The sequence below is a fragment of the Heloderma suspectum genome, chromosome 3 (genome assembly GCF_057233095.1).
Source record: "Heloderma suspectum isolate Gila_16-S chromosome 3, 16-S_ref, whole genome shotgun sequence".
NCBI lineage: Eukaryota > Metazoa > Chordata > Lepidosauria > Squamata > Helodermatidae > Heloderma > Heloderma suspectum.
The window spans coordinates 267375215-267398648 of record NC_139460.1 but is presented as its reverse complement, the minus strand read 5'-3'; the positions used below and the strand labels follow the sequence as shown (position 1 = coordinate 267398648).

At 45.0% G+C, this 23434-nt stretch overlaps 1 protein-coding gene across 1 annotated transcript in view; it reads left to right on the top strand.

Moving 5' to 3' along the window:
* Window positions 1–23434, top strand: part of DGKG (diacylglycerol kinase gamma) — a 117958-nt gene that overhangs the window by 70286 nt on the left and 24238 nt on the right. The window contains exon 22 of the mRNA XM_084842004.1: window positions 13646–13736. Coding sequence (XP_084698130.1) covers window positions 13646–13736 — 91 coding nt within the window. The remainder of the gene's footprint in view (window positions 1–13645; window positions 13737–23434) is intronic.

The window sequence follows — 23434 nt, the reverse complement described above, 5'->3', positions numbered from 1 at the left end:
GCTATGCCTCTAATGGCTGCCATTTTGTAGTGGTGCCCAGGACAGTTGCTCAAATTGCCAAATGTGCCCACAGCCCAGAAAGGTTGCCTACCCCTGGTTTATGTTGTGTGTTGCAGGAGTAGGCAGATTTCAGGCTTCTAGGATCTACTTTGGGGGGTTTTCTAGACTGCCGAGATCCATCAACTGGAGCCAGCCTGGTGCAAAAGACACACACTTAGAGTTCAAGAATTCTGAGCGTAGGAATTTGTTTTGAATACTAGAAGTGAACAGGGTGCATAGCCCTTCCACACTCCAGGCTGGCTGCACCCCCAGGCTTTCTCCATTTCAGCAGTATAATTTAAGGCAGGCAGAGGAGTCACTGTTGCTGCTATTGTTAAGCCATTGGGAATTGGGCATCCCTGCCAATCTACTGCAAATCACCCAGAGATCTATCAGTAGGGCCAGATACATCTTCTTTTCATCCCTGATGTATTTCTTAGCTTTTCCTAAGTTGGGGAAGAGATGGATGGTATTGAGAGACATATACCTTTGATACTTTCTTCTGTATTGCTGCGTTTGTCTAGGATGGAGTCATGTTAAGGGGGTAGAATGCTGTTTGGTAAAAATTGCCATCTGGTTCTGGGGTTCTATTGTCCTGCTGAAAAAAAAAAGGTGGCTGGACATATTTATCTTTCCCAGAACGTGGGGCACTGGCCACAGATTTCCCTTGGCCTGGCATGTCTGCACAGGGGCCCTGTATTTGATCCCTGCAAGCATAAGGTAGGCTCCCTACCTATGGACAGCCCTGTGCTTTTAACAGTTGCTTGGCAGGAAGAAATCAACAGGCAAAGGTTTACCCATCATGGAAATAGCCATTTCTGTTATGCTCTGTAGCTGCTAAAGATGACCCACATGTTGGTTGAGTTTTGCTCACATTGGTGCCTCACTCTGTCAGGGTTCCCCTTATGACCTGGACCCCTGAGCAATTCCTTAAGGATCTCTTGCCTCCTTAAGAGTCCCACCTTCCTTCCTTTTCCTTCCCCTTTCCAGTAACGTGGGGTTTAGACTGTAGATGTGGGGTGACTGACACTCTAGACACAGGGTTTAACCACAACAGTTTACTAGTAAATTAAAGCAAGCAAATCACAACTAAAGGTATTTACACAATAGAGCTGAATGATATAAAAGGCATTAAGAGAAAATAAAAGTTGCAAAATGCAAGTTCCTTTACCCTAGCTGTACTAAGACTTCTCCAGGCTGCTTCTTCCAGCTCCCTCTTCAGGCTCTGGTCTCCTTGACTCTGCTCTTACTGGCTGTCTCACTCTCCTTATATATTCTCCTCCCGCAAAACCAAAAGTACCATTTCAAACCTGAAGAAATTAAACTCAACTGGGGAAATGAAACTGAAATTTAACTGAGGAAATGAAACTACTCCTCTCAAAGATACCCCCTCCCAACAAAAAAAAACCCTAGACCTGATCTTTTTATTTTCCTTTGTAGGCCTCAGATTTTCACACACTCCCTTCCACAATAAGCAGGGATGGAAATGTAGCCAGCACATGCTTCCTTGTTTGCATAAAGCAAGGGATGGTTTTGGTTCTCCTCTGTCACTTTACAACTTATAGGGCAGGGGTGGGCAGAAGGTAGATTGGGATCAACTGGTAGATCTCTGGGTGATTTGCAGTAGATCAGCAGGGGTTTCTGACTCCCAATAGTCTAACCATTACAACAACTTAAAAGGTTTCTCCTTTGTCTAAATTAGATGGCTGAAAAATAATGCTTTGGGGGAAAGCAGGAGTGGATGTTTGTGTGAAAGGACATACGAGCTTCGGTCTGGTAATGAACACACATCCCTGGACTAAGCCTGTGCTCAAAGGCACCCTGTTCCTTAATTCTTAGCCATGCCTGAGCCACTATTTTGCACCTGGCTCCTGTTGGTGGCCCTCAGGGGTCTAGTCAAAAGCAAAGTAAATCTTGTAGACATGAAGTCTGTCCACCTCTGTTATAGGAAAAGGCTTTTCCTGTACTTCTGGCTTGGTGTTTAAATGCTGGAGAGAAATGTGCACGCTTGGCCAACTAATTGATCATAGCTGCAGGGCAGGATGGGGAATGTGTGGCACTCCAGATGATGCTGGACTGCAACTCCAGTAATCCCTCACCATTGGCTATGCTGGGTAGGCCTGGTGGGAGTTGCAGTCCAACAACATCTGGAGGGCCACAGGTTCCCTACCCCCTCTGTAGGGCCTAGCACTAGTGCTCCTGTTTCTACTCAGAGAAATTCTTAATTCAAGGCCATCCTGGTCATCTTGCCCCATTTTGGACATTTGCCCCTTCTAGAATGATTCTCTTCCTAACTGATGCCACATCTTATATAATTCACTATTTATGTGGCACGTGGGGGGGGGGTGTCTGTGCACACGCATGCACTGATTGCAATAAGCTGCAGCTTTGCTAAGCAGAGAGATACTCTTAAGTATACAGAAGAAATCCTGAAGTGGCTACACAACTGATGAGAAGCTGCATCCCAAGAATGATCTTTAAGGAATCGGTGTCAGGCTGGAAGAATATGGTAAGTGGTAGTTTACAGATGTCTGTCCTGTTGCAAAATATTGAGAAATGGAATAAACTTTCCAAGGACGATGTGTTATCTCCTTGTCATGCAGTAGCCTTCTCCAACTTGATACCTTCCAAATGTTTGAACTACAAGTCCCAGCATTCCCAATGAGGAGCCATGCTGGCTGCAAATTATGGGAGTTGTAGTCCAATACATCTGGAGGGCACCAGGCTGAGGAAGGCTCTCACACAGTTTTCAAGAGGAGGCTGAGTGAGCATTTATCAAGAATGGTCCCTGTCTAGGGCAGGGATGAGTAGAATACAGTCTGGATCTGGACCTCCAGATCACCAATCCAACCAACATATCAAGGAAAGTGTCCAAAAGACTGTATAGGTCCTTGACCTACCAACCACCTGGCCATCTCTGCTTGGACCCTTCTTTATGTCTTTACTCTAACCCAGCTGTAACTTGGTGGCATTTTAAGACCAGAAATGGTAACTGAAAGAAACTCACTTCCCCTGTATAGCAGTTCATTACATCAGGCCCATGGCATGCAATCCTGGAGCAATGTAGCTGATACCATGGTAAGATTTGTAACTAGTGCATTTTTCAGGTTTTGATGTTTTAGTTTTTGCATAGAAAGTTGCTAGAATTTGGCTGTAAACTCAGTTCCATTTATTCACACTTCATAATTACACAGAAATTCCAGGGCCAGCAGGAACAGGCTATCAAGGCAAGGCACAACATCAGGTTAGAACTAGGTGTCACATTTCATTTGCAGTTCAGATGAAACAGTCCTGGCTTACAGTTCATAGAAAAAAATGGGAGACTGTCCCTAATGACCTGTGTAAGAGACATTCAGGGAAATTCTCCAAGGATTCTTGTAGTTCAACAATTTCTTAGAAATTTAGCAGACATCCAACACTCTCCAGGTTTCCTTTTAAAGTGAAATCTTTCTTATCCTCTCTAAAACATACCTTGGAGATAAGATTGCTAATGAGAAACTCAAGGGTTAATGTCATGATTTAATGTTGGGGTGGTGAACCTGTGGCCCTCCAGATGTGGGATCTTGAGTCATTCGGTTACATCCACAAACATCAGTTTGGTGCATGCATCCACAAACCGACCCAATATGGGTTGAGCAATGCTATATATTCTGATACTTTCCAGTATTTGTCTGTTAATTATGGTTTTTTGAGTATTTGGTTTTAAAGTTTTTATAAATGTTTTATATTAATGTTTTTTTATTTATTATGATGCATTTAAATCTATTTTAACCTTTCTTTGTAAACTGCTTAGAGATATTTTTTAGATATGGTAAGCGGTGTATAAATCTATTAAATTATAATAATATCAAAGGCAGTATGCCTCTGAATACTAGTTGCTGGGGAACATGACCAGCAGGGAGCTATTGTGCTCTTGTACTCCTTGTTGGCTTTCCAGGGGCATCTCGTTGGCCGCTGTAGGAACAGAATGCTGGACTAGATGGGCCTTTAGTCTGATCCAGCACGGCTTTTCTTATGTTGTTATGATCTGTTTGCCACAGCTATACAGTGCAGTCCAAACTGAAGAAATAGGTAACAGAGCAATTGTATGAATGGGCACTTTGATGAAAAATAGACAGGAGGAATATGAAGCTGTCTCAGAAATTTAAAAGTAAAGAATTATTGTCTGTGATACTTCTAGTCTGTATACATTTCTAGCAGTTTTCTATGGATTAAGGTTGAAACCCTTAGTGTGCCTTGATTCAGTCACACACTGTTCCAAGTGAAAAGAGAACACAGTAGTATAGAGGGTTGGAAGATATAAGGAAAAGTTGAAGGAACTGGGTAAGTTTAGCCTGGAGAAGAGAAGGCTAAGGAGGGGCATGAGAGAACTCTTCAAAGACCCAAAGGGCTGTCACATAGAAGAAGGCAGTGCCTTGGTCTCTGCTGTCCCTGAGGGCAGAACTAGTTCTAATGGGCTTAAATAACATGAGGGTAAATTTCAGCTGAACATGAGGAGAAATGTCTTGATGGTAAAAGCAGTTTGACAATGGAAGCAGTTACCTACGGGGGTGGGGGGTGAACTCCCCTTTGCAGGATGTCTTCAAGCAGAGGCTAGACAGCCATCTGTTGGAGATGCTCTAGAACTGGATGTCCTGCATTGGGCAGGGGGGTGGACTAGATGGCCTACAAGCCCCTTCCAACTCTATAATATTTGTGGCACACTGGTTTCCTAGTGCACTGTAGCATGAAATTTTGAATGTGGAGCAATCATATGCTTTCAAATAATGAGGATCTGAACATTTTTTTTAAAAACCCACATTGTATTATCTTTGTAACTTTGTAAAGTTTGCAAACAAGACCTGGCTCGCACAATCATCTCAGCCCACCATAGGTTGTGGCACCCACAGGCACTAAATTGCCAATTGACACCCCATCGCAGCTTCTCATGTCATCAGAATCCAGCAAGGATGGCTTGTTGGAGTGGTTAACACCCCACAACTGTACAACAGGCTTTGGGTTCTGAGTGGTTTGTTAACCACTCCAACAAGCCACCCTTGCAGGTTCAGCTGTCAGGACAACCTGTGCCCAGAAAGGATAATTAGGGAAAGTAGTTAATTAGGAAAATGAGCTGGCATGCATGGGGGTGGTTAACCACCCTTGCATCATGTGCGCCAGGCCAAAAATTTGAAAAAATTACCATTTATCACTGGCCTCCATATCACCCCATGCCATTCCCTGCCCTCTACCCTATTTCTTACTCTTCAGCAATCCTCCCTTTCCCCACTGCAGCCCTTAACTGGAAATTCCAATTTTTGCAGAAATCCATATTGTGGAATCTTAAAAAAAAAAAAAAAAAAGTATTAAAGTGTAAGCGTACATAACGTCAGATAATTTCTTCTGAATTTAGTTTGGTTAGCACACACAGCCCTGCCAATAGCAGGGTTGAGCAGACAGAAAATCCTCATACGTGGATTAATTTCCCATTAATATTAATGGGAAAATGTTATATTTGGGTTTGGCATATATGCACACTGCTTCCAGGAAATGTAAGAACAGGTACCAGGCTCATGGAAACACTGTGGACTGAAATGGCAACTAAGAGCCCATGCACCAGAGTGCTTTTTGGCCCATGCTGTTCTCCCCCCCCTCCCCCCTCCCCCCTCCCCTCTCCCCCCTCCCTTGCAAAAATACCTGTCCTTCAGCCAGTTTCCTGGCCCTCTTATAAAGCCATCCTCCAAGGAGAGCCACCCAGTCTACACTTCCACTCACTGTTTACCTTGACATGCCTTCCCACTTCTTATTTATGGTCTATTCTGGTTAACCATGGATTTCCTCTCCAGCATCCATGGACATGCATGCCTGACAAATGGTCTACACAGTTTTGGTCCAATGGCAACCTTGGGAACTTACATACCAGCTCTGAGGAAGGATGGGACATGAGGGATAAGCATAGACAGAGAGGGTTTGAATCGTTCTTTTCAAAACGTCGTTTCTGGGAACCCTGGGGCTCCTTGCAAGTTTTTCAAGAGTTCCTCAGGAAAGGAGTATAGCTCAATAGTTGAACTTCTGCTTTGCATGTAGAGGGTCCCAGGTAGCAGTGCTAAGAAAGAGGGCCCTGCCCAATTTGAGTAAGCAAAGCTGTATTCAATGGGCCATCAGGCAGAGGGTCTGACGCAATAGTAGGCAGCTTCATATGCCCTCCATGAGAAGTTCAGTAATGATGGACAGCCTTCTTGAATAGATAGCTTGCCTGCTGTGACCGATCTCTCCCTGCAGTCTTCAGCTTCGTGTTTTAGAATGTGTTCTCAGTCCATGCAAGGCAACGTGAGGTCCAAGAGGCCTGTCAGGTACTCTGCCCTACTAGACCATGCCCCAGAACCTTCTGCAATGGAACAGGCGTCTGTTGCAGATGCTCACGGGTTCCTTGGCAGACAAGTCAATGTGAGAAACATTCCCTGAATGTAGAAAGTTTCAAAGTCCCTGGCTCCCTCTTGCCCAGTACCCTATATCGGACAGGGGCAACTTCTGGATGTTTCACAGAAAGTGCATAAAAAGCTAGTGCTAACATCAGTTTGCCTGACTTTCAAGGTCTTGTGGCTAGCTTTCTAGAGATTAAAGTTAAGACCCAAACTCTAATGGAAAGAAACCCATATTGTACATTACTTCAGATGCAGGCTGCTCCAAGTGAATTTATGAGCAGAGTTATAGGGAGAGTTGGTAGATATACCTGATGTCGTCAGCTCAGCATGCTGGCAGGTTGGGCTTGATCTATGACTTTTGGACTGTCCTCTGCCTGGATGCATGCAGTGTGGAGTTATCAATGCGAAAGCAGTGGCATGGAACTCCCTGCGTGTGTGGGTTTACCCTTCCCTCGATGTTGATTGGCCTTGACCATGTAGCCTGGAGTTATCAACAGAAGATTCAAAGTTGGACTGACTCTGTATGGGTGTGGTTTTGTTTAGACCTTTCAAGAATTTACCCCTTGATTGCCTGAGGGATCATTCGAAGAATCATTCCCATTCCTTGTCCAGGGTTTGGAACCCCATGTATGGTTGCCAGGGTTAGATATGCCAGGAATCCCAAGTCCCTTCCCTTGTGTTCAGAGCCATGGAGTTGGCAACAGGGAAACAACATTGATGAGGATCTCAGTTGTGGTGGTAGTGTTTAGCTTTGGACTGTTCTGGAAGTACATAGAGGCTATAGCCACTGACTATCATCTATATGATTTCTGAAGAGTGTAACCATTAAGCTTCTGCTGTGGGATTCCCTGCAATAAAGAAATCTCACTGATTTGGGTATCCAGTGTCACATTGCTTGAGCGTGTGTGCTGGGAGGATCAGGAAACCTGACAGCTGACACAAATATTTGGGCTAAAGTCTTTAATGCAGGGGTGTGGAACCTCTTTCAGCCCAAGGGCCAAATTTAGTGTTGGAGAAGCTCTTGGGAACAGCGTTCCAGTGGTGGGCAGTGTCACAAGCAAAAACAAAGGGTTGGGGCCAAAATACCAAAAATACCAGCACACCTTAGCGTAAAGCTCTAGCTGCCAGTAACTCAGCTTTAGGAGAGGTGTTTCGACCTTTTCGAATGGGGAAAAAACTGTGCAAAAGCCAGGAAGCCCCCAAACAATCAACAGTTGGAAGAAAGGGGTGGAGCAAGGAGAAGGGGTGTGGCCCCAGGTGGAACCCCAGGTGGGTCAGATTTGACCCCCAGGTGGGCCAGGCTTAACCAGCGGGCCTGAGGTTCGGCACCTCTCCTATAATGTGTCTTGTAAGGCTGAAAACAGAGGACAGCTTTTGGGGGGACTGAAGGCAGTCTGAAAGAGGAATCGCTGCTCATGGTGTGTCCTCTCGCCCCAGTCAAGCAGATTCTGCCTTTTTTGTTATTAGCCATGTTTGGATGATCCTATCTTGGTTTAATGAATGAGCCTCATGGGCCCGCACGCAGCTGCTTTGCTCCTCCTTTCATACGAGCCAGGAAGTCTTCCGTTAACTATAGTTTCCCATTATGTCCAACCTGGGAAACTGTGGTTAACAGCTTCTGAACAAGCCAGGATATTAAGCCAATTTTAAAACATGGCTTCATATCCTGGCTTGTTGCAGAGTTTGGATGTAATGGAAAACAATTTGTTAAGTGATGACGGAGGGCAGAGTAAGGCAGCAACATGCAAGGCTCGTTCACATCTCTGCTTATTAAGCCAAGGTACAAATTGTCCAAACACAGCCATTGTTTCAAAAACCTGCAACTCCTAGTTGTCCTAGGGTGGCCAAGTGCCCTACTTTACAGAGGACAGTCCTCTACTTGAAGGGCTGTCAGAGGGCAGTCCTCTATTGGAAGGTGTCCTCTATTTGAAGTGCTGTCTGGTCCAAGACTCATTTAAAGATAAAGCACCATAAGGAGGGAGAGCAGCAGAGGCCTTGAAGTTGCCCACCAACAGCACCTGAGCAGCAGACTGAGCAGGCACACAGGTCACCTGGTCAGTCCTCTCCACTGTGGTGAGATGTATTGTACTTCTATTTAAATTATAGTAATTATGTCTACATTTGCACCTATACATACACATTTGCATATGCAAATGTTTTGCAAATTGGTAACCTTTGTCCTCTTTTCTGGCAATGTGTCAGTGGCCACCTTCATTTGGCCAGACACTACAGTGGGAGAAAAGAAATAATCATATAGTACACTCATTTGTGAAGAAGCCTTTTATGAACCCCTTTCAAGTATCTTGAGAACGGTTGCCTGTCTCCAGCCTAAGAAATCACACCAGCTGCCTGCTTGTTATGAGATGTTTCTGTATGGACACATTCTAGCAACTGCCCCATTAGGGGAGGGTACAGGCTGTGACTTTATTTTCTCACATGAATATTGCTGCTGTGAGGTTTTCCTTTTCAAGAGTGCTCCAAGCAGACACCTCTTCTCAAAGGCAAGCTTGTGTTTAAGATGGAATAGAACACCTCACAATTCAAGGAAGGCATATTCAGTGGGGAACTCTGGGCACTGCCCAGTGAGATGCACAATACCTCAAGGCTGCCTTATTTAGTTCTGGAGATGTCTGGGGGGGGGGGGTGTTCCACCTACAGGTGGCTGGGAGCAGAACAGCTGCTGTTACTGTCTTTATAGCATGACACCAGTCTTTAAACCTTTGAAAGGTTTCTTCTGGGGGTCTGAGTGAGAATTTTGGTACAAGGAATGAAGCACAGAAGTGAAGACACTTCCTGTAAACAAACTCTTATTAGGTTACCATGGTCCTTCAGACGGCACTGAAGTCATCTTAGGCCAAAGAGGTGCCATCAGATGTGCAATATATACAAAAGAGAGAAAGTGCAGTTATATCAGCCTCCTACACCGAGGTGAGAGAAGCAGGGCAAGCACACTGCCCTCCTAAATTGGGGTGAAGGGGACTCTCCTTTTCCAAATTGTCTGTCACTCACCCCTTACTCCTGATTATATGTATAGATTCAAATTTAGAAATAATTACTATGATTTGAATAGAAATACAACATGTCACAATATAGCAGGGAAGACTGTATGACTGCTCAGTCTGCTGTCCAGATACTAACTACTGATGGGCAGCTTCAAGGCCCCTGTTCTCCCTTCCTGTGGTTCTTTATCGCTAAGCTGGGCTTTGACTGGGCAGCCCGTCGGACAGTGGAGTGCCTTCTGAGAACCCTTCAAATAGAGCAGAGTCTCCTGTAAAGCAGGACACGTGGCCATCCCATTTGATAGGGAGAGCCATCTCTCTCCCATTACAGTGCTGAAGAACAGGCAGATGCAACTATGATCTTAAGCAGGAACTACTGTGTGTCCCCCCCACACCTCCAATCTGAAACCCCTCTTTTTATTAGGTTCTCCCTGCAACAGACTAGGAACAGGGAAGGACAAATACTCTATGGTCACTCCTCACCCACCTTAGCTTTAACAGCTGCTAAGCTCTTGGATGCCCAAGCAGGCCTTCTACAGCCAAGGTCTGTTGAGTTGGGGATGCAAACAGCAAGTGACAGAGGTTATCAGCAAAGTAAGCAGGAAGAAACTATCATTGTCCTGTTCCACATCACACCGATAAGCTGCGGAGCACTGGTCAAGGGGTCAGAAACAGCTTGGACCAAGCTGATCAAAAGCTCTTGTACTCACACACTTTGTTTTTCTACTAGCCCTCACCAGAAATGTGTGTGCGTCCGAATATATGTAACTGTTGAAATGTCACACATTTCTGAACTAAAGCCTCCCATTCTAAGAATCTGCAAGAATGCAGTACAAGACGCAGAAGAACATGGCCCCTCATGCTGAATGTCTGAATAGCACATTTCTGGAACATGTTGCATGATTGTGACATGTTCCAGAAATGTACCTGAAAACATGTGCCTGAAAACATTTCAGTCAGTTCTTCTGAAGACTGGGCAGAGCTCCCAGAGATCAGGGACTGGGAAGCCATCACTCAGCATAACTCCCAGTACTTCATCAGGCCACCTCCGCGCTTCTACACATTGCTCTTAGGCTTATTTCCCTAGTCCATCTCAGTAAATTATTACTATTATTATAAGTATAAAAATAATTAATAATTTATAGGAATAAAACATTACAAAATCTGCAAAGTTGTTTTTAACAAGCGACAGACCACAATTAAGCAAATATTATGCAGACATGCCTAATTCCCTTTTCAAAATTTTAACTGTGCAATTTTTGAACCTCTGACGACAACTCTAGCAATGTCAGGATGAGGCACATAGCAAGGCGAAAATAAATACTGCCTGACGTGTGTGTTTGCATTTAGTAAATCAACCTGTCTTCTCTGCCTTTTCTTTCTCAGCTGAACGTAGGCGGGTTTCTCATCCATCCCAACCTTTTTTACATTTTGCTATTAATTTGCCTTTGGAACTAGAGCCAAAGTCCTCATTGGGGATCCAAAATGAAGGAACTAGGTTGGTTACACAAACTTGGGGCACTTATATCTGCTAATGTGGAAATTGACACCGTCTCTCAGGAATTCCTCCTGAGCAAATCCCTCTGAAAACAATGAAAATTGTGTAAGATCCCAATGTCTGTATATATTTCTTTCCAGAAGCCAGGGAGGTGGAACGCACCACCACTGCAATTGCTGCCAAATTTGCAACAGCAAATTCTGCTTGAAAACAAGGCATGTGCAACCCACGTGCTTTATTTACAAGGAAAAACACTGTTTTTTCTGCCACCGTAACAGCAGCGAATTCAGCAGCAGCAGGTGCAGAGAGGCCCACAAAAATGGCTTGGGAGCCTGCATGCAGCCGGGGGCCAGCTGTTGCTCACCCCTGGATAAAAGCTGCCATCTCCACCAAGCCCTTCCAGATCATTAATGTTTAGCATGATAAGCATGCCGTTATTACCAGTATTGTATGCAATCTGGCTGGTCATCCCCAGCGGTTCTACTTCTGTCTGAGAGATAATGCATTTTCCCAACACTGGTGGTGCCATATTTTGTATCTAGGAAAATGTGACTCTCCATCCTGGTAACATATCTGTTGCAACTACCCCAGAGAACATGACTGGATAGTTTATTTATTCTATTAATTTAAAACCTTTTAGTACCACCCTACCCTTCATTCTATTGAGAATTTCAGAGAAGGGTACACTCAATTATATCACAACATAAATACAATAATACAACAACAGATAAACCCCTTAAAAATTAAAACATAGACAAGTTAAAATGCCTGAGTGGAGAAAAAATGTTTTAGCCGGTGGAAATAATATTGCAATGTGGGTTCCAGGTGAGCTTCTTTCTTTCTTTCTTTCTCTCTCTCTCATTCATTCATTCATTCATTCAGCGTAACAGTGGACAGTAACAAATTTAAGTATACCGCGTGTGAGTCAATTTCTCTACAGTATTTCTGATCACTCAGGATCTCTATTCGGTACAAGCAAGATTATCTGATAAAGTTATCACTCATCATCCCATAGAGTTCCGTGTGTCTTAGGAGGTTGTTGTGTATTCTCACTATTTGGACACTATTCCACAAAAAGTGTCAATTTGTACTTGGCCTCTTTGTACCTGAAGATGTTTCATGAGTTTCTCAGTGCAAGGTCCCAAATTTTCTGTTTCTATATGCTATGAGAAAGTTCATTTGCTGGTTGCCAGTTAGCAGCTATGACCAACCTGGCTGCTGTCCAGGAAAAAGTTAGGAGCTCTTTATGTCTTGTTTGTGTATTAGAGTCCATATAAAGAGATAGTAGCCCCAGTTTTTCAGACAGTGCTATATCTTGTTGTGTGACCTCACTGGCAAAGGCAAAGACCTGGACTCAAAACTTTTGCACCAGTGGGCAATCCTACCACATATGCAGGTAGGAGCCTGTGGTAGTACCCTGCTTCTAACAACTAAGGTTCACATTACAGAGGGTGAGCCTCTGTAGCAGCCTTGCCCAACTTGGCAGCCTCCAGATGTGTTGGATTACAACTCTCAACATCTCCAGCCTGCATGGGTGATGGGAGTTGTAGTCTATACATCTGGAAGCCGCTAGATTGGGGGAGGCTGTTCTATAGGGAGGGCCTTTCATACTTTCTATAGGAATAATTCCTGTGAAAGGTGATGAGCAATGACCTTCCCTTTCACGGAGATCATTTTGTAACTTTAATTTCTCTTTTAATTCTTACGGGGCTGAGACATGCTTCCTCACCCTACTACTTTAGTGTGAGACTGTTTATCTACACTCCCTCCTTTTTTAAATGGCAAGTTTATCCTCTTGCAACAAGCCTTCCACCTCCTCCATTCATGAAAAAGTTTTTCATGAATTTTTGCATTTATTGTATTGTGTGTGTTTTTTAAAGTTATGAATGCCCCATCACCAGGGCTAGAGTGCACATCTATACTTCTTTTTTTTAAGAAAGCCAGTTGCCTTATGGCTGTCCCTTCCCAGCAAGGCAACTCCCCTGCCATCTTTTATTTATGGATTGGAGACCAATTGACTTTTATTTTGCATTGGTGGGCCTACTGTGCAAATGCTGATATTTGGGGGCATGTATCCAGTGGATAAGCCCGCTAAGTTCCCATTTGTATGGGTACACTTTGCATGCTTCAAAGATGCCTCAGGGCGCAATCCTATGGCCACTAGTCAGTGGCTGGATGGCCATAGGATAGGTCGGTTCCCAGAGAACTGACCCCCCCACCCACCCCGTGCCACCTCACAGACAGCATGGATCAGCCCCATGCTCTGTACTCGTAAGAGCAGCTCAGAGTGGCAAAAACGGGGCATTCCCAGGGGTGGCCTGGGGCGGGGAAGTCAGAAATCTGGTACAACGCATACTATGTGTCATCCAGCCGCCGCTTCCCACGCTCCAAGGCCCGGCAGCTAGACAGTCGAAATCGGCTGTCTAGCCATGAAAGCAGGCCTGCATTCACCAGGCCGTCTTGCACACAAAAGATATAGTACCACCAGCAGATAATTCAATCATACAAGGGTCCTAGTTTTCCAGGAGATGCTCTTTTCTATCTCTTTCCAGTGGCAGTGTTGTGCTTCTCTACATGTCAGTGCTGCAAACTTTTGCAGTGGACACAAAGCTCAGTGACGGGTAGGCAGGGACAGTATGTGCAGAAAAAGATTCTCGTGAATATCCCCCTCTATAATCCCTCCTCTCTGTCTTTGTTCTCTATGTCAGAATGAAGAATAAACTGTGGTACTTTGAATTTGGCACAACAGAAACCTTTGCAGCCACCTGCAAGAAGCTCCACGACTATGTCGAGATTGAGGTGAGTTTCCCGGAATCCTTAAGCTGTTGCTCCTACTGGGTGCTGTGGTTCATCATTGTCCGGGTTACAGCAGTGTTTTCATAGAATCATAGAGTTGGATCATCTAGTCCAACCCCTGCTCAGTGCAGGATCTGCAATTCAGGATGTAACTACAGCATCCCTGACAGAAGGCTGTCCAACCTCTGCTTAAATTAGGGTGCCCACTTAGGCATTGCTAAAAGGGATGTCAAAAGAGAACACCAATTTGCATAACATTTGCATGTACAAATGTATAGATGCAAATTTAGAAATCATGACTATAATTTAAATAGAAATACAATACCTCTCACCATAGTGGAGGACTGACCAGGTGACCTGTGTGCCTGTTCATTCTGCTGTCCAGGTGCTGTTCATGGGCAACTTCAAAAATGCCTCCGTTGACTGCTCTCCCACCTTATGGTTCCTTCACTTTAATCCAGACTAGACAGTCTTTCAGATAGAGGATTCCTTCAAATACTGTCCTCCGCCAGCTGGCCAAAACTGAGGACAGTCCTCTGTAAAGTAGGACACCTGGCCACCCCAGCTTAAATATCTCCAGGGAAGGTGAGGTCACCACTTCCTGAGGCACTGTTCCACTGTTGAAGAGCTCTTACTGTCAGGAAGTTTCTCCTAATGCTTTGTCGAAATTTGCTTCCCTCCAATTTCCACCCACTAATTTGTCCCTGCCCGATGAAGCAACAGAGAACAAGTCTGCTCCACCTTCTGCATGGCAGCCTTTCAGATATGTGAAGACCACTACCATGTCTCCCCTTAGGACATGGTTTCTAGACCCCTTCCCATCCTGGCCATCGTTCTGTGAACATGCTCTAGTTTGTCAATGTCCTTCCTGGCCATCCTTCTGTGAACATGCTCTAGTTTGTCAATGTCCTTCCTGGCCATCCTTCTGTGAACATGCTCTAGTTTGTCAATGTCCTTCCTGGCCATCCTTCTGTGAACATGCTCTAGTTTGTCAATGTCCTTCCTGGCCATCCTTCTGTGAACATGTTCTAGTTTGTCAATGTCCTTCCTGGCCATCCTTCTGTGAACATGCTCTAGTTTGTCAATGTCCTTCCTGGCCATCCTTCTGTGAACATGCTCTAGTTTGTCAGTGTCCTTCCTGGCCATCCTTCTGTGAACATGCTCTAGTTTGTCAATGTCCTTCCTGGCCGTCCTTCTGTGAACATGCTCTAGTTTGTCAATGTCCTTCCTGGCCGTCCTTCTGTGAACATGCTCTAGTTTGTCAATGTCCTTCCTGGCCGTCCTTCTGTGAACATGCTCTAGTTTGTCAATGTCCTTCCTGGCCGTCCTTCTGTGAACATGCTCTAGTTTGTCAATGTCCTTCCTGGCCGTCCTTCTGTGAACATGCTCTAGTTTGTCAATGTCCTTCCTGGCCGTCCTTCTGTGAACATGCTCTAGTTTGTCAATGTCCTTCCTGGCCGTCCTTCTGTGAACATGCTCTAGTTTGTCAATGTCCTTCCTGGCCGTCCTTCTGTGAACATGCTCTAGTTTGTCAATGTCCTTCCTGGCCGTCCTTCTGTGAACATGCTCTAGTTTGTCAATGTCCTTCCTGGCCGTCCTTCTGTGAACATGCTCTAGTTTGTCAATGTCCTTCCTGGCCGTCCTTCTGTGAACATGCTCTAGTTTGTCAATGTCCTTCCTGGCCGTCCTTCTGTGAACATGCTCTAGTTTGTCAATGTCCTTCCTGGCCGTCCTTCTGTGAACATGCTCTAGTTTGTCAATGTCCTTCCTGGCCGTCCTTCTGTGAACATGCTCTAGTTTGTCAATGTCCTTCCTGGCCGTCCTTCTGTGAACATGCTCTAGTTTGTCAATGTCCTTCCTGGCCGTCCTTCTGTGAACATGCTCTAGTTTGTCAATGTCCTTCCTGGCCGTCCTTCTGTGAACATGCTCTAGTTTGTCAATGTCCTTCCTGGCCGTCCTTCTGTGAACATGCTCTAGTTTGTCAATGTCCTTCCTGGCCGTCCTTCTGTGAACATGCTCTAGTTTGTCAATGTCCTTCCTGGCCGTCCTTCTGTGAACATGCTCTAGTTTGTCAATGTCCTTCCTGGCCATCCTTCTGTGAACATGCTCTAGTTTGTCAATGTCCTTCTTAAAATGTGGTGCCCAGAACTGGCACAGTGCTTCAGATGCAGCCTTATGATTGTCCAAGTCATATACAGTTAACTCTTAGTGCTGATTCAAGCACTATTCCAATTTAAGCTGCCCCTATTTCAATTTAAGCTGATGGCACATGAAACCTGCCGGAAATGCTTCCTAATAGTGTTGACGCCATGAAGCAGTCATAACATTTGAGAATAGCATGAAGCTCCTCCTGTCATCACCACCACTCTGAACCATTTCCAGGAGCTTTGACATGGCAGCTTGTAAGGATCAGGTTTTGGAGTCACCATTACATCCAGAGGGGTGGCCATGTTAGTTGGTTGCAGCAAAAACAACAAAGGGTCTTGTAGCTCCTGAAAGACTAATACATTTATTATGGCAGAAGCTTTTATGAAATGCACATCATCAGGTGCAAGAAGTGTTATTTTCCTCCATTGGTAGGGATATAAACATATGGGTGTAGTAAAGTCAAGAAAAAGAAAAGTCAGATGGCAATGAAATGCAAAAAGCACAGTTTGTAACAATCCAGTTAACTGACCATTCACAGTCGCAGTAATTGGAGATAACACTATCATCCTAGCATTGCTAAGCCCATTAACACCTGTAGCGGATCAGAAAACCATTGTCATATCATGACCAAGCAGACAGAGTCAAATGCTTTAGGCAACTGTTAGCTTTGGGGACAATTACTTCCAATAGTGATCTTCTGGGTCTTGGGATGCCTTGCTCCCTCAACTGCTTATTGTTTATTTATTGAATTTCTATACTGCCCAGTAGCCGAAGCTCTCTGGGCAATTCACAACAAAGCTCTCTAGGCAGTTAACCTGTTCTGCTTCCATACTGATTTCCTGATAATCCTTTCCATGACATCGTCATCCTTCGGGGCCTGTTCCGTTCTTTGCAACCTTTATCACAGGTTTTTCCTAATGAGGAAAGAGTGGTATTTTTTCCTCTATAACACCATAGATATCTTGTGTAATTGCGCAATTCTACTATACCACAGTGCCACCTAGTGGTTGTATAATGGAACATATAGAAAGGCAGAGAGAGAAAACCCTGAGGGGGGGGATCACCTGTAAAGGAGCCGCTCTTAATCCCGCAAAAAATCCAGAAACAGAAGCTTCAGTAAAGGTGCAGGTTAAAAGCTTCATGTAGAAAAGGCTTTACTGCCAGTAACTCAGCCTTTGGAGAGGCATTTCAAGCTTTTAGAATGGAGAAAAAACTACACAAAAGCTGGGAAACCACCAAATGATTGGTGGTCAGGGGGAAGGGGGCGTGGCCTTCTAGGGATCCCTGGGGGGTGGGATTTGGCCCCCTGGAGGGCCAGATTTGGCTTCTGGGCCTGAAGTTCTGCATCCCTATGATAGACCAAGGGAATCAAAGGATCTGCACCTGTGACTGACTGCACTTGCCAGAAGGATCTGGCTTCCCGCAGTTCCAGTTGCGTGCTATGGCATCAAAGGAGGAGGAGGAGGAGTCCCAACCTGGAAAAGCTCTTGGACTGTTAGTATTTTGGCAGAGAAATGGATAATATTTCTGTATGTTATAGTATATTTCGCAACAACGCCCCCCCAAAAAAAGTATGTTAATAATAACAAAACGAAACAAAATAGTCATTCAGCAACTAGCAACGGAGCTCCAATACTACTTGAGCTGATTCGATGTTCTCTTTGTTGAGATTATGACTAATAATTTAGGGCTGCAATACTGAATCAGTTAACTGATTCAGCTAATAGATTTTCAAAAAATTCCTATCGATTGTGTATTACTCAGTACATCCCCCTACTCGGAGGCTTGTGATCATCCAGGAGGAGCAGTGGAGGCAATCTTCACCTCCCCGTCCTCCAGCTCTGCATTTTTCCCTAGATGGACTTTTTGCCTATATAGCAACTGCACTTCGGAGGGGAAGGGAAGGAGGCTGGAGAGGCTATAAGACAGAAAACTGGGTGGAGAAGGACTGGATGAAGTAACCTGAACAGGAGCAGTCCAGGTTGCAATATTTTGTTGCAGGTGTCATATCTGTGTGTGTACACATATAGATACATTACTTTTGATACTTGTTTATAAAAACTGCAGGTGCAAGCACCATCATAAAAGAGCCATTCTTCCTTGTCTCACACAGAAGTGAATGCCCCTCTGCTATGGGTATGCAGCAAAATCTAAAATCTTAGGATCCAATCCAATGTCTCTATTCAAGCCCAAACAAATAGAATCAACTTTATTATTAGTTCCAATCCAGCTGCTTCATGCTGGGGTTTCCTTTTGAAATTCTGCTGGTGGAGAACGGCAGCTTTCAAGTGAGTAATAGTGTCCAGGGAGAAGGACATGTTCACCCCACAATTTCTGAATGTTGCCATTTCTGATGTCAGAATGGTGCCCATTTATTCTTTTATGCAGAGACTGACCCATTTTTCCTAAGTAGGACATGGAGGGGCAGAAATGGCACAAAAGGCCATCAACACTAGGGATGTGTAGGGAAAGTGTATGCCGTGTTTAACATTTTTTTAAAAAAAATGTAAAACATAAAATAAAACTAGAAAAGGGTGTTCCTAACATGGAACAAGCATCATGGTGCAGTTCAGTAATTTTGGGCTCTGGTACTGATTGATTGATTGATTGATTGATTTTATTATATTTGTATGCCACCTTTCCCCCAAGGTGCTCAAGGTGACATACATAGTCTGCCCTCCCCATTTATCCTCTCAACAACCCTGTGAGGTAGGTTAGGTTGAGAGAGAGTGACAGGCCCATGATCTTCCAGTAGCTATGTGGGGATATGAACCCAGATCTCCATGGTCCTAGCCCAATACTCTAACTACTATGTCACTCCGGAGCCTCCCTCTTTAGATGGTAATGTGCATTACTTCAAAAACAGTACGCCAGCCCTGCTGCATTTGGGAGCCCTCCTTATTGTGCTCAGTGGGGCCCTGGGCATCTGCCCCGAAGTCCAGGCCTGGCAGCACCATAGGACACCAGGAGCCACATCCTTTATGGCAAGTACAATATCAGTGGCTGTATTCCACCCTTGCAGGATGTATTGCATTTTCCCAAGTACAGAATATAATGTTCTGAGTTCTCCAGAACTGCAGGTCCCTTGCAATAGAAGCACGATATTTTGAAAGATAAATGGACCACACACAACAGGTAAATAACACATGTGCACACACACACAGCTATGTGAAGGCCTTTAGAACAGCACAGTCTTTGCCCATCTTCTCCTGAATGGGTCTGTCCAGAAGCAGGAGTAGGTGGGGAAGGACAGGGCAAAGGAAGCGCCATTTTCCTCACTTCTCCAGGCCATATGCCAGTGGAAGCTGGTGGCTCCAGGCCAGTGGGGCAGTGAATCTGCTCCAGGTTTCAGTCAGAACCCTAAAGGAGCTATCCAAGGCACCGCAGCAGGTTCACCACCCCACTGACATCGGAGCCACCAGCCTACACTGCCATATGCAAGACTACCCACTGGAGATAAATAAAGAAAAGGTCCACTGGGTTCTCCTAGCTGCCACCACACTACTGACTGGGAGGAGTAGGAAGAAACGGGCACATTTTGCCACATTTCTTCCAAACATGTCCTTAGCAGAAGCCACAGCTCAGGAGGGAGTCAGGAGAAAGCTTCCCAGCAAAAGGTTGCCTAATGGGACACTGCCAGAGGGGCACTTCCTTTTCTTCTTGGGGTTTATGACTTCCACAGCCTCCATGAAAACAATCGTCAGCTCGTCGCTAATTAGAGCTGGCACACAATCCTGCCTCTGGCCTGCAATTATAGATCCGAGCAAGTCTTCAGATTAAAATGCATTCAACCATATTCCAGCTAACAAGCCATCTCCTGTTGCTTCTCATTGTTAGCGTGTAAACAGAAGCTTTCTTTCCCACAAACAGCTGGAAGCTCCAGCAGCCGGTCCTTTAGCAACATAGCAGGGCCCCTGTGACATCATGAGATACTCTGGGTACAAGGGGCTGGAGGGAGGTTGGTTTACAGTGGAGGAAGCTCTTGTTTGCATACAGATGCCAAAGGCCACTGTTCTGTGAAAGGAGAAACAACCACAGACCCCGAGCAGCATTTTAAAAGTTTGCACACATCTTTGATGGGTCCCCTTTAAGTGTACTTCTTGGCACTGACTGGCATCTGGGTATTTGTCATCTCTGAGGCTGTTTTTGGGGGAGAATGGAATTATGCCTCTTCCCCTCCCCCTTGCAGCTGTATTTCAGAGCTTGACTGAAATTAAGCGTGTGTGTGTGTGTGTGTGCGCGCGCGCGTAAACTTTGTGCCTGCATATATCCAAGTTTGGGCTACATGAAAACAGCCTTTAATTAGAGAGGGGAGTGTGAGCGGCTTGCCAGCGGTTGCTAAGAGCTCTGTCATTTTACAGTTTGTGTTGGGGCTTTCATAAGGTGTGTGTTTTCTGTAAACTTCCTTCATTCCCCATCAGTAGATAAATTAATCTTTCGTGAGTTATTAACTAAAACTCGAATGCAGAAATTGTCCATTGGCACAAAGTCCTTGTTCTGGCATTTGGAGTGTTTTGCAAATTAATCCCCCTTTCAAGTACAATAGAGGATGCCCTTCCCCATCAAGCACAAACCATTGCAAAAAGCACGGGGGGGGGGACTTAGAGTAGGCTCAACCCAGTGGCAGAAGCCACACTAGTGGCAATGTTTTTAGGGACAATACTGAAGCAGCATCTGGTTTGGGAGTTTGCTCCGAGGATCCCTTGAAATGTCACAGAATGTTGGAGCCCAACTCTCAGGCTGAATGCAAACGATGCACACTGTAAGACAGCCCTTCAGGTGTTGGACTACAACTCCTACTATCCCCAGCCCATTTTTCCCCAGGACACTTCCCAGCTCCCCAGCAGTTGCTGCCATGGTAAATCAGATCACAGCGAGCCACCATGTGAAGAAGCCTTGAGGTTCCGGGTACACCTTAAGGACAGTGCACAAAGAGATGGCCCATGGCTTACTGCACATTCACCTCTCAATCAGAAGCACAGTTCACTAGTCGTAGAGCTTTTCTACACGAGGCATTTTTCATGCACTCATGATTCCATACTCACAGCTGTTTACAGGTTCTTTAGATGATGTGATCGTCCAGTTTCACTTCTGTTTTTTCAGAGCACTTTCCTGGGGGCAGGGGTAGAAAGGGGAAAATGGGGTATTATTTCTGAAAGTGCTGTTTCTACTTGTGCATTTGCACTATTCCACTACAACATAGCTCCACCTAGAGGTTATGTAGCAGAAAAGCAGGAAAGGAAAAGCTGTTTGTGTAGCACTCGGAGCTCAATTCTGTGATGAACCGCCCAGAGAGCTTCGGCTATTGGGCGGTATAGAAATGAAATAAATAAATGAAATGAAATGAAATGAAATGAAACCAAAAGCAGATACAGCGATTAACAGCCTTATGTAGAAAAGCTCTTAGTGTGCTTGGGAACATATCCTGGCTTGGCACTTTTGTGTCAAAATCGAAGTATGGGAGGAGGAAGTGCCCTGTAGATGTAGTTATTGTGTGATGCAGGCAGCCTTATTGTGACATCACTTCCTGGGTTGGCCCTGTCTGTGCTGGCCCTGCTATGGTTCTAATCTTGTATGCAAGATTAGGTGGTGTACAGTCTGGACTCAACTCTATGTAGGGATGGCTTTGGGGAGTGCAATGTGCTAGCTGAACACATCCAGTCCACTCACCCCACACAAAAAGAGGCCCCTTGTGAACATGGCCTAAGGCTCATTACTAATTTTGCCCTTTCCCGTCTCCATCCATTCTTCAGCTCCTTCTTTGCTTTTGCAGCCTTGGAAGGGGAAGGAGATAGGTGTCCCTTTCTTTCCTTCCATACCTCTCCACTTTTATACTCTAAAAGACGCCAGTGAAAGAGATATCAACCCACCCACCTCTACCCGCTCTTGCTCTCTCTTTCATTCATAGCTAAAAATCTAACACAGATTCTTGGCAGATTGAGATTATGCTGTCAAATATTCTTTCTTTATGCAGATGGCCTAGAAATGGCCTCTTTTCAGAAGCCAAAGCTCTAATTGCCTCAAGACCAACCTACACATTATGTTAGCCACCCTTTTAAAAAAAGAGTGCTTAAACTTTTATTTCAAAGAAAACAGCCATAGGGCTCCTGATCCTACTACAAACAGCCCCTTCAGGGGCAAAAACCAGCAAGGGAGAGGGTGTTTTTCAGGAGGATCAGGAGCATGTTCCACATCAAGCCCAGTGGCTGCTTTCCCCCCCCCCTTTGTTTTCCAAAATAAAAGTGACCAGTTTAAACATGCTTTTTAAAAATGTGTAAATATTGTAATGTGTAGCCAGTTCTAAACCATCTCAAATGCATCAGCTGGCTGGATCTCGTCCATGTTGACACTCCTGACCTTCCCTTCTCGTAAATATCTTTCCTGTCCCTTTAGTTACAGGGTGTTTTTTTTAAAAAAAAACTTCAGGAGATTTCACAGCTCCCCTAGGGAACTTTTTTCCATTGTCGAACTGTTCTTAAAACTTAGGGAGGGGTGCATTTGGTTTGGTTTGGTTTGGTATTTAAGTGAACACTGCTATTACCTCCCACGTCCTGCACATCCAGTGCATCTATAAAATACATGCAGCCTAGAATGGCCTTTGCCTTTTTTTCAGGCATCAACTGCTGAGATTGTATTCAATTTGTGAATCACAACAAGTCCTAAGTTAGGAGTGCAGAAACTCCAGCATCTCCAATCTGGTCTGTGCAGCCTCTTGGGCTTCCTCTAGGGGGCGGGGATTAGGCTCCAAGCCCCGCCCCTGGAGGAATCCCACCAGAGGGCCTCCCTGCTGCTATCTCTCATCTCAGTTCATAGATAGCAGCAGGAATGTGGGGCAGCCTGGGTGTTGGGACTTCGCTCCTGGGCATTAGGTCCTTCTCATCTGTGCTGGAGCCTAGTGACAGTGGAGGCTGGTGACTCCGCTGTCAGTGGGGAAATGAATCTGCTTCAGGTTTCAGTCAGAATTCTAAAGGAGCTATCCAAGATGTGAAGCATAGCTTCTTTAGCGTTCTGACTGAAACCTGGAGCAGATTCACTGCCCCACTGACAGCAGAGCCACCAGCCTCCACTGCCTAGTGAGTTTACCCTTGTTTTTTTTAATGCCTACATGTCTTTCTTTCCAATTTGGGATATACTGTATATACATTGTGACTGAGTTTCATCTCACTTTGCAGCTCAACATTCATTTTGAATTGAGATAAGGAAAGCATGCATGTCTCATGATTTGAGCTGAGCCAATGAGACAGCATCACTTCAGGGCCAAAGCACAGGTCACTTTAAAGACACAGGGCAGTATCCAACGGTGTCATTCCGCAAATTCAAATAGAGCTGGCGGAGCTCTGCTGAATCTTTCCATTGCGCAAGCGGTTGCACAAGAAGTATATGCAACATGTTGCACAAGAGTTATGCGCAGCGGGTTTGCACAAGCATAATGCACAACTGCTTGCACAACCATGCTTGCGCAAACATAACTTTAGTTGGATTCTTCTCTTGTGCATAGTTCAGAACCTAGTTTTGGCTAGCACAATGTCATTTACACCACTGGAATGACATGG